Source organism: Dermochelys coriacea, chromosome 5 (genome assembly GCF_009764565.3).
Source record: "Dermochelys coriacea isolate rDerCor1 chromosome 5, rDerCor1.pri.v4, whole genome shotgun sequence".
Lineage (NCBI taxonomy): Eukaryota > Metazoa > Chordata > Testudines > Dermochelyidae > Dermochelys > Dermochelys coriacea.
This window is the reverse complement of record NC_050072.1, coordinates 69,314,093-69,326,971: the sequence shown is the minus strand read 5'-3', so window position 1 is coordinate 69,326,971 and position 12,879 is coordinate 69,314,093. Positions and strand designations below refer to the sequence as shown.

Here is a 12,879-nt window from a genome sequence, read left to right as displayed (position 1 = left end):
CAGTTTGCTCAAAGTTGTACAAAACACAAATAAAAATAGTGTCAGCCCGCAAGAACTTAGTCTCCATCAAAGACAAGACAGTGTGTACCGGGAGATCCAGAGGAAAGAGTTAATTTTTTTTCTTTTTAAAGCACTTTAGACCAATTGGCAGAAGAAGACACCTGGAATTAGCAGTGTCATTACAAAGTTGCAATTTTGTTGTAGCTGATAATTTTTTTTTATGTTGATGCTAAAAATACTTGTTTTCATATGGATTGCGAGTTATTTTAATGTCCATGTGGCTTGATTTTTGTGTTAATATGCTTACTTATTTTTTAATATAATGTATCATAACATAGGAATGGCAAAAGCTATAAAAAGGGTATTAAAGGCCATTTTTTATTCATGTATTTTTTGAATATTCCTTCTGTAGCTGATTCTAGATGCAGTTTAGCTTAATAAAGCATACCAAATGAATCTACACAATCACTGCACCTCATCTAAAAGTGTGGGTGGGGGCACGTTGTCCAGTGTTGCCGGAGAAAGGCAGCAGTGCTTTATGGCAGCAGGGAAAGGGGGAGGGAAACAAGGTCAGAAACTGCTGCAAAAAAAGGTGAGCGGTGGTCAGCTTTGCAGCACTGACTCACCCCCCTGAGAAGGGCCGAAAGCTTTAAAGGTGCAAGCCCTGGCGCTGGAAACCCCTTTCTCCATGCAGTAGGCAAGGCAGCACCCACCCTTCTTCCCCTATAGGTGCGTTTATCAGGTTGTGTTTGCTGTGGGCATTGCGCTAGTCGCTCATTTTTAGGGGGGCTGGGAAGGAATTGTTCCCTCACCACCATATTGACTTCAGTGGAGTTGGGGCGGTTTCACCTTCCCCACAGCAGATGTCAGGGAAGACCTACTATGGTGAAGAAAAAAGTGGTTAGGCTGTATATCACAACTTATTTTGTAAGTGTGGGGCAGATGTCTAGTGCAGGTAAAGGTATCCAGTGCCCAGATAAATGGTCTAGTAAAGGACTTAAAAAGGAGGTGCTGATTAAAGGAGTGGAACAATGGGACATTTTGTGGCTCCTATGGTTGGAACGGCAGGGAGCCAATCCCCTTTAATCCTCCTTCGGGGCGGGGGGGTGGATGGTAAGATCCAAGCCATGGACTGGCTGGGGAACCTGAATGGAAAATGAAGCGGGGGCTGGTGGAAGCCCCGGGTAGCTATTTGAATGATCATGGAGTTGCCTGCACTGTACACTTTTATCTGCTGGGTAGGCCAAAACATCTAATAATAAAGTTGTGGCCCGATTAAATCCATATCTAGTGTCTTCTGTTGTTCTTTCAGTATAGCTGGACAATGAGGGAGCTGTGGGTTTGTTTGTTTGTTTGCAAAAGGAAAGGTCTGTATATTTTAATTTTAGATCTTTCAAATGTATGCATTTTTACTTTTTGAGCATGATAGCTACTTTTTAATTTTTGATCACAGCCTAATTTTCAGAGGTCATTTACGAGCACAAAATTTTAACTTATCTGAGCACCAGAGATATTACTTATTTCAATTACACTATACTTTTGTGAAATACATTTGCTAAAACATCTTATTGTACAAACCTGAATATTATACTGATATTGTGAGAACTTACTTAAATTGGAACTGAGAGTACTAGATTATATCCACAGGTTTAAACTATCCTTCATTAATTCAAATAATATAAGTTTTTGCAGACACTTAATCTATTAAAAACTTCAGACACAAAGAAGTTACTTTTAAAATTAAATGCTGAATATCTGAATTTATTCCAGTTTCTATTCCAAGAAAAATAGGACTGTCAGAAATTTAAAGACAATCCTATGTTTAAAGGTAAACTGATGTAATATGTCATATTAATACCTGCTATACATTTATGCCACTCTGTTCTAGAGTAGGAACAAATGCAAGGGGAAGGAGCGCATCAAATGGTAGTTTATTTTGATAACCACTGCAATAATTGATGAAAAAGTAATTCATTTCTTATTGTGCTACCTATATTTGAAGATACGTCGAGAGTTTGTGAATGTTACAGCTTGATAAAATTTACAAAACATCTTTGCAACTGTCTCTCCTTTTGCATTATAGAAGAAGGAAGGCATAGGGCTGTGGACCCTTTTTGAGAGGGTAGTAATTAGAAATATATAGAAATAATATAATGATTAGATAACATATTGTACAGAGTTTTCTTTTATGTGATTCTGCCTGTTCTAAAGTCAATTTATTAAGTGAAAATGCTAAATCCCTCTTCCCCAGCCCCAGTTTTTTCTCTCTCTCTCTCTCTTTTGTTCTACACATTTTATTTAAGGCTGAGACACTAAATCTGTATGTATTTGTGGGAAAAATGCTATTCAGTTCACAAATTTCTTTCATGTTCTATAGCTGCTAGCTATAAAATATTTAGAATTTCTCTATGCTTTGCATCTAATTCTTATCTAGACTTGGACATAGATCACATATGTACATCTGAGATATATGGAGGACCAAAAAGGCTTATTTATAGTGTTTTGTGATGTAGGGTGTACATTTTATACTCATTTTTAGGCTTTTAGAAAGAAGAGATGTGATTAATGAGATTTGGGGGGGCAGGGAGTAGAGGTTGCTGGTTGGGGCAAAAATGTATTGGAGCCTATAAAGCTACATTTGTTGGTTAGTGTTCTCTCATCAGAAATCCTAATCTTAGCAATATTATGATGATGAGATACATTGTAATGTGTTATTGTAAGAAATGTTTCATATCAGCTATTTTACTTTGTTTTATTTTTAGTTTGAATTCAAAAAAACAAAATTTAAGACTCAGGACAAAGAGAAACTGACCAAAACTGGAAACATTTAAATGAATATCCCTGTAGATGAAATGCTGACTGTTCAAAAAATGGGATCCGGATATCAACCTTTCCTGGTTTTGGCTTGGCAAAAACAAACCAAAAAATCATAACAAAGCTTTGCTAAACCAAAATCCCCTCAGGTTCAGTCCCCCTCTATGTAGAACCATGTAGCTGAACTGACCCACAACTCTGAAAAGTTGGATGAATTGGGATCAAAATTGAGCCTTCTTTGAATTTAGCTTTCCAGAACTAAAATGCTCAAATGCACATTTTTTTGGTAGCTACTTAAAGAAAATTGTGTGAAACATGCTGGCTTGCACTGGCACAGGTTATCATAAACCAGTGGATTTGGTAAACATGGCATCCTGTTTATTAGCATCCTGAGCATGGAGTTCCTATGATCCTTAAGTGAAACCCTATAAAAGTTTCCATTTTCATACTAAGAAAAGGAGTACTTCTGGCACCTTAGAGACTAACAAATTTATTTGAGCATAAGCTTTCGTGAGCTACAGCTCACTTCATCGGATGCATTTGGTGGAAAATACAGTGGGGAGATTTATATACACACACAGAGAACATGAAACAATGGGTTTTATCATACACACTGTAAGGAGAGTGATCACTTAAGATGAGCCATCACCAGCAGCAGGGGGGGAGGGAGGAAAACCTTTCATGGTGACAAGCAAGGTAGGCTATTTCCAGCAGTTAACAAAAACATCTGAGGAACAGTGGGGGGTGGGGTGGGGGGGAGAAATAACATGGGGAAATAGTTGTACTTTGTGTAATGACTCATCCATTCCCACTCTATTCAAGCCTCATCTACCCAGGGACAGGTGCACAGGTGCAGGTGAACGAACCTCTGATAGTGTGGCTGATGTGATTAGGCCCTATGATGGACTCCTCCTGAAGGTCGAAACAGCAGACTGGACTTCTACATAGAGTGCTTCCGCCGACGTGCATGGGCTGAAATTGTGGAAAAGCAGCATCACTTGCCCCATAACTTCAGCTGTGCAGAACACAATGCCATCGACAGCCTCAGAAACAACTCTGACATCATAATCAAAAAGGCTGACAAAGGAGGTGCTATCGTCATCATGAATTGGTCGGAATATGAACAAGAGGCTACTAGGCAGCTCTCCAACACCACTTTCTACAAGCCATTACCCTCTGATCCCACTGAGAGTTACCAAAAGAAACTACAGCATTTGCTCAAGAAACTCCCTGAAAAAGCACAAGAACAAATCCACACAGACACACCCCTAGAACCCCGACCTGGGGTATTCTATCTGCTACCCAAGATCCATAAACCTGGAAATCCTGGACGCCCCATCATCGCAGGCGTTGGCACCCTGACAGCAGGATTGTCTGGCTATGTAGACTCCCTCCTCAGGCCCTACCTTACCAGCACTCCCAGCTATCTTTGAGACACCACTGACTTCTTGAGGAAACTACAATCCATTGGTGATCTTCCTGAAAACACCATCCTAGCCACTATGGATGTAGAAGCCCTCTACACCAACATTCCACACAAAGATGGACTACAAGCCGTCAGGAACAGTAACCCCGATAATGTCACGGCTAACCTGGTGGCTGAACTTTGTGACTTTGTCCTCACCCATAACTATTTCACCTTTGGGGACAATGTATACCTTCAAATCAGCGGCACTGCGATGGGTACCCACATGGCCCCACAGTATGCCAACATTTTTATGGCTGACTTAGAACAACGCTTCCTCAGCTCTTGTCCCCTAATGCCCCTACTCTACTTGCGCTACATTGATGACATCTTCATCATCTGGACCCATGGAAAAGAAGTCCTTGAGGAATTCCACCAGGATTTCAACAATTTCCATCCCACCATCAACCTCAGCCTGGACCAGTCCACACAAGAGATCCACTTCCTGGACACTACCGTGCTAATATGCGATGGTCACATAAACACCACCCTATATCGGAAACCTACTGACTGCTATTCCTACCTACATGCCTCTAGCTTTCATCCAGATCATACCACACGATCCATTGTCTACAGCCAAGCTCTACAATATAACCGCATTTGCTCCAACCCCTCAGACAGAGACAAATGCCTATAAGATCTCTATCATGCATTCTTACAACTACAATACCCACCTGCTGAAGTGAAGAAACAGATTGACAGAGCCAGAAGAGTACCCAGAAGTCACCGACTACAGGACAGGCCCAACAAAGAAAATAACAGAACGCCACTAACCATCACCTTCAGCCCCCAACTAAAACCTCTCCAACACATCATGAAGGATCTACAACCTATCCTGAAGGATGACCCATCACTCTCACAGATCTTGGGAGACAGGCCAGTCCTTGCTTACAGACAGCCCCCCAACCTGAAGCAAATACTCACCAGCAACCACACAACAGAACCACTAACCCAGGAACCTATCCTTGCAACAAAGCCCATTGCCAACTCTGTCCATATATCTATTCAGGGGACACCATCATAGGGCCTAATCACATCAGCCACACTATCAGAGGCTCATTCACCTGTGCATCTACCAATGTGATATATGCCATCATATGCCAGCAATGCCCCTCTGCCATGTACATTGGTCAAACTGACAGTCTCTACGTAAAAGAATAAATGGACACAACTCAGACGTCAATAATTATAACATTCAAAAACCAATCGGTGAACACTTCAATCTCTCTGGTCAGTCGATTACAGACCTGAGGGTGGCTATTCTTCAACAAAAAAACTTCAAAAACAGACTCCAACGAGACACTGCTGAATTGGAATTAATTTGCAAACTGGATATAATTAACTTAACCTTGAATAGAGACTGGGAATGGATGAGTCCTTACACAAAGTAAAACTATTTCCCATATTATTTCTCCCCCCCACCCCACTCCCCACTGTTCCTCAGATGTTCTTGTTAACTGCTGGAAATGGCCTACCTTGCTTGTCACCATGAAAGGTTTTCCTCCTCCCCCCCCCCCCGCTGCTGGTGATGGCTCATCTTAAGTGATCACTCTCCTTACAGTGTGTATGATAAAACCCATTGTTTCATGTTCTCTGTGTGTGTATATAAATCTCCCCACTGTATTTTCCACCAAATGCATCCGATGAAGTGAGCTGTAGCTCACGAAAGCTTATGCTCAAATAAATTTGTTAGTCTCTAAGGTGCCACAATTACTCCTTTTCTTTTTGTGAATACAGACTAACACGGCTGCTACTCTGAAACCTGTCATTTTCATACTGAAACTGGCAACTTTCATCAACTACAGATACCAGAATCCTATTCTAAGGGAGAGCCAATGTGACATTCAGCATCCTTTCCTTCGATATCTGAGAATGGCTGGCCAGCCTCTTCTATTCCTTCTGTGCTTGTTCTCATTTGTAGTAAAACACATAGTTTGGGGGTTTGTTCTGATAGCAAAATTCAAACTGGATTGAGTTTCACAGGAGCTATACTAGGGCATAAACCACAAGGGGTGTTTTAATACAGAGATGGTGGCTCACCGTTACATTTGCAGTCAGTATTGTCCATGGTTTAGAAGTGTTGTATTTGTCTTCATATATTGCTGTAAATATTGCTCTACTGGTCCAAGGAAGGCACCTGAGGAGTCTTTCCCTCACTATCTTCAGGGATTCTGTTTTTCTCTTAAATGTCTCTCACGCCTCTCCATTAAGAACAGCCACATCAGCACAACAAATTCATCAACAGATTTCCGATCGCTTAACACAAGTCTGTAGAAGTACCTCAACAGACAAAAAGAAAAGGAGCACTTGTGGCACCTTAGAGACTAAATTTATTAGAGCATAAGCTTTCGTGAGCTACAGCTCACTTTATCGGATGTATTCAGTTGAAAGCATTTTCCACTGAATGCATCCAATGAAGTGAGCTGTAGCTCAGGAAAACTTATGCTCAAATCAATTTGTTAGTCTCTAAGGTGCCACAAGTACTCCTTTTCTTTTTGCAGATACAGACTAACACGGCTGCTACTCTGAAACCTCTCAATAGACAAAACCACTCTAAACTAGCCTCTCTAAGGTGCCACAAGTACTCCTTTTCTTTTTGCAGATACAGACTAACACGGCTGCTACTCTGAAACCTCTCAATAGACAAAACCACTCTAAACTAGCCTCCCTTATCGTCTCCCCTTGGCCCACCCCACAGCGTGGAGTGAAAGAATGAGTTGGAGTGAGAGAACAATTTCTAACTTTACCCTCCCAGATGATATCACAATGTCTGTACCATGCAGCACATTTTAAGAAAAGAAAAAAAAATCAAACAAATGACTACAACTTAAAAGAAAAATATATACGGTATGCTATATTAATGTAAAATAAAAAACCTTTACAAATGCTACAGTTAAAAAGACTTGGAAAATGTCAGTAACAACATAGAATACAAACTACAGTGAGTAAAAAAAAATTTGGGATACAAACTTTTGCAAATAATTTATAGGAACCAATGAACCACAGGCAAGAAATACTACTTAAAGAAAACTTCAATGGAAAATGGGAAGCTCAGAATAAAAAGTACTCCTAGCGGAATGAAGCTTTGTTTAAAAATAACCGAAGAGGCAAAGCTTAAAAGATTCAATTTTTAACTCGATTAAGGAATAGTGAAACTGAATTGAAAAGTTTGTGACTTGTTCGAAAACTCTATTAAAAAAAACAAAACCAAAGAAACCCCTGTTTCTGTTTAAAACTATTTTGACATTCAGGTCACATATACATACATTTATTTCTGTAAACACCACACTTTTATGGCAATGTTTCCTTGTCTTTTGTAGTGAAAAATGTTTTATTTTATTTATACTATATCTTGCATCCAATTAAACAAAAAACAAAAAGATCCTCTACAATGTCACAGTTAAAGAGGCTTAGAAAATGTTTGCAACATATAGGATACAAAGTACAAAGATCAAAAAACATTTTGGATACAAACTTTTAACAATAATTTATAAGACACCAATGAACCACAGGCAAGAAATACTACCTCTTATAATCATGTTATTTATAACCTATTCTTCCAAAATATAAAATCACTGGTTTCTAAGGTTAAAATTATGTGAGAGTAGGGAAGGTCAAACTAATTAGGATAACTTAGTATTTTCTGCCCTGAACTTTTGGCCAAAATGTGAATCAAACCTAAACTTAACCTTTTTTAAAGGTCTGAAAAGTTCAGTTACATTTTTATTATTTGTATTCATTTATTTGAACTGTCATGCATCTCCAATTTCCAGGTTGGTCCAGAAGTCTGAATGGTACTTCAAGCCCAAGCAAAAGCAGGAAGCACTGCAAAACTCATTAGAAACACTAGTCTCTTGAGATGATCAAATGAATTTTGTAGAGTCAGAAAGTTGGTTAAGTTCAGGTAACCATCTGGCCTTTAAGATGCTTTCTGAAACCAAACTCAGACTCTGAATGTTGTGGAATTTGTCCATCATTAGTCGAGAACATGCACAGTAATGGAGTTTGAAATACATTCTCGTGCCCAGGGAATCCATCAGTCCAGAACAGAGTGCTGGTAGCCAAGCCTACAAGCATTCCTGGAGGCAGCTCAACTGGATACTTTTTGACCCTGATCCCTCTGTTTCATGACAGTGGAGATGTTGTTAAGGGCGCAATCTGCCCTAATATGCCTTCTTTGGAGTATTTCACAAAGTGGGGGTGAGAGAATTCTCCTTTTTGTTCTTTGCACATAGCTCCCATTGTCATAATGAGAGCTCCATAAGAGATCCTCATTTCTTGAAAGTGCACCCACACTTTCTAAAGTGCAAGTTCTGAAAATGAAGGGTCTCCCTTCAACAAATGTTCCTTTACATTGGCTGAGAAAGTTTTCCAAGCCCATCAATTAAGGCAGCCTTTCTGATAGACCCAAGGTGCATCTGACTGAAAACTTGGCACATACTATAATGCAGTGCATTTTGGGACATTCTTAAGAAGGAGTATGTATAATTTGATTTACGGGGCAGTAGGGTTCTAGCAAAGAGGCTGCTATAGCTGTTGGATCTTGCAATATTATTTGCTGTGGTACAGATGCTTTAAAAGACACTGTGCTGTTGTCATGGGCTTCATGTTGCTAAGAAGTCTATGAGGGAAGTCATATAAGGGGAAAGAAAGGAAGTATCATATTTTTCAAGTTTTTAATGATAATCAAATCATTATCAAAGGTGAGATATTTCCAGTATGTAAGAGACACCAGAATATGACGCTTAATAGAACATAGATGATCTTTTGCGCAGTCACAAATAAGTACTAATGATTGTTTCTTGGAACGCTGATTTAAAAAAAAAAAAGACAAGACAATAATGAACTCTCTCATTTCTCATACTATTGTGGGATTACCTGTGTCTCAGGGTCAAGGCCAACTCCGCACTTAAGACAATTTGGATAGAAAAAGGCTAATGAAAATTAAGTATATAATGCAAGATGATAGACTGGCCTCCTTTGGTTATTCCTGGGAGAATTTTGTGCCAAAAAAATCAGAAATTCTGTGTACAATATTTTAAAATTCTGCAAAAATCTGCTTTTTTTGGGTCAAAATAACAGAAGTATCACTCTAGCTTCAATTATTTGAACAATTTATTTCAAAGTACCTGTCAACAAGTAATCAACAATACAGACACACACCCACACAAAAAAAGATTTCCCCAGGAGTATAGAGTTAAAAAAACCCCTACAACAGCCTAGTTCCAGTTCAGCGGTACTGGAGGGGCTGCATGGGGCCCCCCAGAGCCCAAATATCTGCACCCTTCTCCCACCAGAGCTCAGCTGCAGAACAATCCCCAGCCAAAACACCCACACCCCCTCCCCCCAGAACCCAGCTATGGGGCACTCCCTAGTCCAGACATCTGTGCCTTCTCCCGCCAGATCCCAGCTGCAGGGCATCCCAGAGCCCAGACATCTGCACTCCATCCCCCCCAGAGCCCATCTGCAGGGCACCCCCAGAGCCCAACATCTACACTTCTCTCCCATCAAAGCCCAGCCACAGAGCACTCCCCAGCCCAGACACCCGCACCTTGTCCTCCCAGAGCCCAGCCATGGGGTTCCCTCAGTTGAGACACCTGCATCCTCCTCCCCCAAGAACCCAGCCATGGAGCACTCCTGGCCCAGATACTTGCATCCCCTCTCCACAGCTTCTTTACTGTCCTTCCAGGGGACGAAGTATGGTGCTGCCCTGCCCTTCCTTACCATTTACCTGAGCCGGGTCTCCCAGACCCTCTCCTGTCCCTGGGTAGATGAGGATCAAGCCTGTCAGCCAGAACGTGCAGAGCCTCCATCCCCCACCAGGCTGGGTGCTCTGCTCTCTGTCAGCTGGAAAGCTAGGCTCTGCAGAGCGTGGGGGCCTGCAGCCGCAGTTCTTCAGAGAAACATAAAATTCGGTGTGCAAAATTCCCCCAGGAGTAATGTGGAACTAATACCAGCTGCCACTGTCTCACAGTTCTTTCTTTCAGAGGCTATGCTCAAGGATTCATGCAAGGCTAGGCGACAATTGATTTTTTCAACTCTCTGACCTCTAGAGGAACACGTTAAGAAATATGGGGAGAAAGTCTCTTTGTAGGAATAGCTTACAGGTGAATTAATGCTTTGCAGCACTCTCAGTCTCAGTCTCAAAGAAAAATGGGAAAAAGAAATGACCCTTCCACATTTCAGTTGAGATAGTAAGGCTACTGGCTTAATGTAAAGATGCATCAGATACTCTTTATCCTTGTGATTGTTCCAGAGCAAGATATTTAACAGGTGCTACTGAACTATGGAACATTTGTTTTTCTAGATGGGCAATGCCCAGCGAATGTTAGAAATGCAAACAGCCACATGCTAAACTTTTGCACATCCTGTGTATCTGTCAAAAAAAAAAAAAAAAGCATGTGGTCTGAAAAACCATATTCATTGCTCTCTCAAAAACTTAGTGTCACTATTTTTCACATTTTCACTATTTTTACACATACTTGTGTATTTTAGGAGTGCTAGATGACTTGGTATTACCACTTAACATTAAGAAATGCATGGCAGTAACTATTCAAGAAGCCCAAAGAATTATTTTAAGAAAATGGAAATCTGTAATTCCTCCTTCATACATAGACTGGCTTAGTGAGCTCTTTACTACAACATTAATGGGGGAAAATGACTGTCTAATAGAAGCAATTGGAAAATATAGAAGGATGTCTGGTTGTCAGGAGGTCATCTAGTCCAACCTCCTGCTCAAGCAGGACCAATCACAACTAAATCATCCCAGCCAGGGCTTTGTCATACCAGCCATTTAAAACCTCTAAGGATGGAGATTCCACCACCTCACTAGGTAACCCATTCCAGAGCTTCACCACCCTCCTTGTGAAATAGTTTTTCCTGATATCCAAACTAAACCTCCCCTACTGCAACTTGAGACCATTGCTCCTTGTTCCGTCATCTGCCACCACTGAAAACAGCCTAGCTCCATTCCCTTTGGAATCCCATTTCAAGCTGCTATCAAATCCCACCTCACTCTTCTCTTCTGCAGACTAAATAAGCCCAGTTCCCTCAGCCTCACCTCATAAGTCATGTGCCCCAGCCCCTTAATCATTTTCGTTGTCCTCCACTGGACTTTCTCCAATTTGTCCACAATTTCTGTAGTGAGGGGCCCAAACTGGACGCAGTACTCCAGATGTGGCCTCACCAGTGCCAAATAGAGGGGAATAAGCACTTCTCTCGATCTGCTGGCAACACTCCTACTTTTGTAGCCGGCATTGCAAGGTATTTATGTGCCATATATGCTAAACATTCGTTTGCACTTTTGTGCTTTGGCCACCTTTCCAGAGGACATGCTTCCATGCTGATGATAGCTCGTTAAAAAAATAATGCGTTAATTACATTTGTGATTGAACTCCTTGGGGGAGAATTGTATATCCCTGGCTCTGTTTTACCCGCATTCTGCCATATATTTCATTTTGTAGCAGTCACAGCTGTTGACCCAGTACATGTGCTTCATTTTAAGAACAATTTCACCGCAGATTTGACAAAACGCAAAGAAGATACCAATGTAAGATTTCTAAAGACAACTACAGTACTCGACCCAAGATTTAAGAATCTGAAGTGCCTTCCAAAATCTGATCAAGACAAGGTGTGGAGCATGCTGTCAGAAATCTTAAAAGAGCAACACTCCGAAGCGGAAACTACAGAACCCGAACCACCAAAAAAGAAAATCAACCTTCTGAGGGTGGCATCTGACTCAGATAATGAAAATGAAAATGCATTGGTCCACACTGCTTTGGATTGTTATCGAGTAGAACCCGTCATCAGCATAATCCCCTTGCTGAAATATATTTTACTGAATATCCTAATTTTGAAAATATTTTCTTTGTTTAATTGCATAAGCACACTTATTTTTTTAGGGTTAATTCTTAGTCTTGGCTGTTGGCCAAGTGGGATCTGACTAAAGCTTTGTAACATTAAACAGAGCATTAAAACAGTGGTTTCCAACCACTGGTAGGGGTGCTATTACTGGTGCTTCAGCTTTAGTGACTGCTACTCTAGATTTCTTCTTCATGCCATAACTTTAAAGATGAGACAATCTCTGTCATTTAGGGGTTTTACCCATAAACGAACAGAGGTCATCTGAAAGCCTTCCCATTGATTTCAGTCATCATTGGCTCAGACCCATAATCTTGTACAGTTTCCTGAAAAATTTAGGAAACACTGCATTGAGGCATTTCTTTTGAGGAGATAAATTAGAAAGAATTACCCAGAGTTTGCCAACAAATACTGTTTTCGCATGAAGAGAGGGAAAGGGAAGATCACATACATTTTGAGCCTTACCAATATGGGCATAAAAGTTTAATTAATTTGATATTACCACAATATATTTTTCTTTTATTCATTAACCAAATAGGGCCTTATGTGAAGCACTACTATATGTAATAATGTTCAAGATTATATTGATGACAGATGCCATAATGATTTAGAGTAAAGCATTCCTGTGATTCCTTTATCTGCTTCCCATTTCAAGAGCATACTTAAACCATATTAAATCGTTAACTCCTAATATTATGTAAGTTGAAAAACATTTTGGGTAGGAGGGGGGAATGGGATAT

General features: G+C 40.5%; 1 protein-coding gene across 10 annotated transcripts in view; it reads left to right on the top strand.

Moving 5' to 3' along the window:
* The window catches only part of FBXL17 (F-box and leucine rich repeat protein 17), a 478,686-nt gene that overhangs the window by 276,612 nt on the left and 189,195 nt on the right, over positions 1-12,879 (top strand). The window contains exon 7 of one of the 10 annotated variants that reach the window (XM_043515545.1): positions 8,053-8,154. The exons of the other annotated variants lie outside the window; for them this stretch is intronic. Within the exon in view, the coding sequence (XP_043371480.1) occupies positions 8,053-8,137 (85 nt within the window). The 3' untranslated portion in view covers positions 8,138-8,154. Of the gene's footprint in view, positions 1-8,052; positions 8,155-12,879 lie in introns of those variants that run through there. 10 annotated transcript variants of the gene reach the window in all.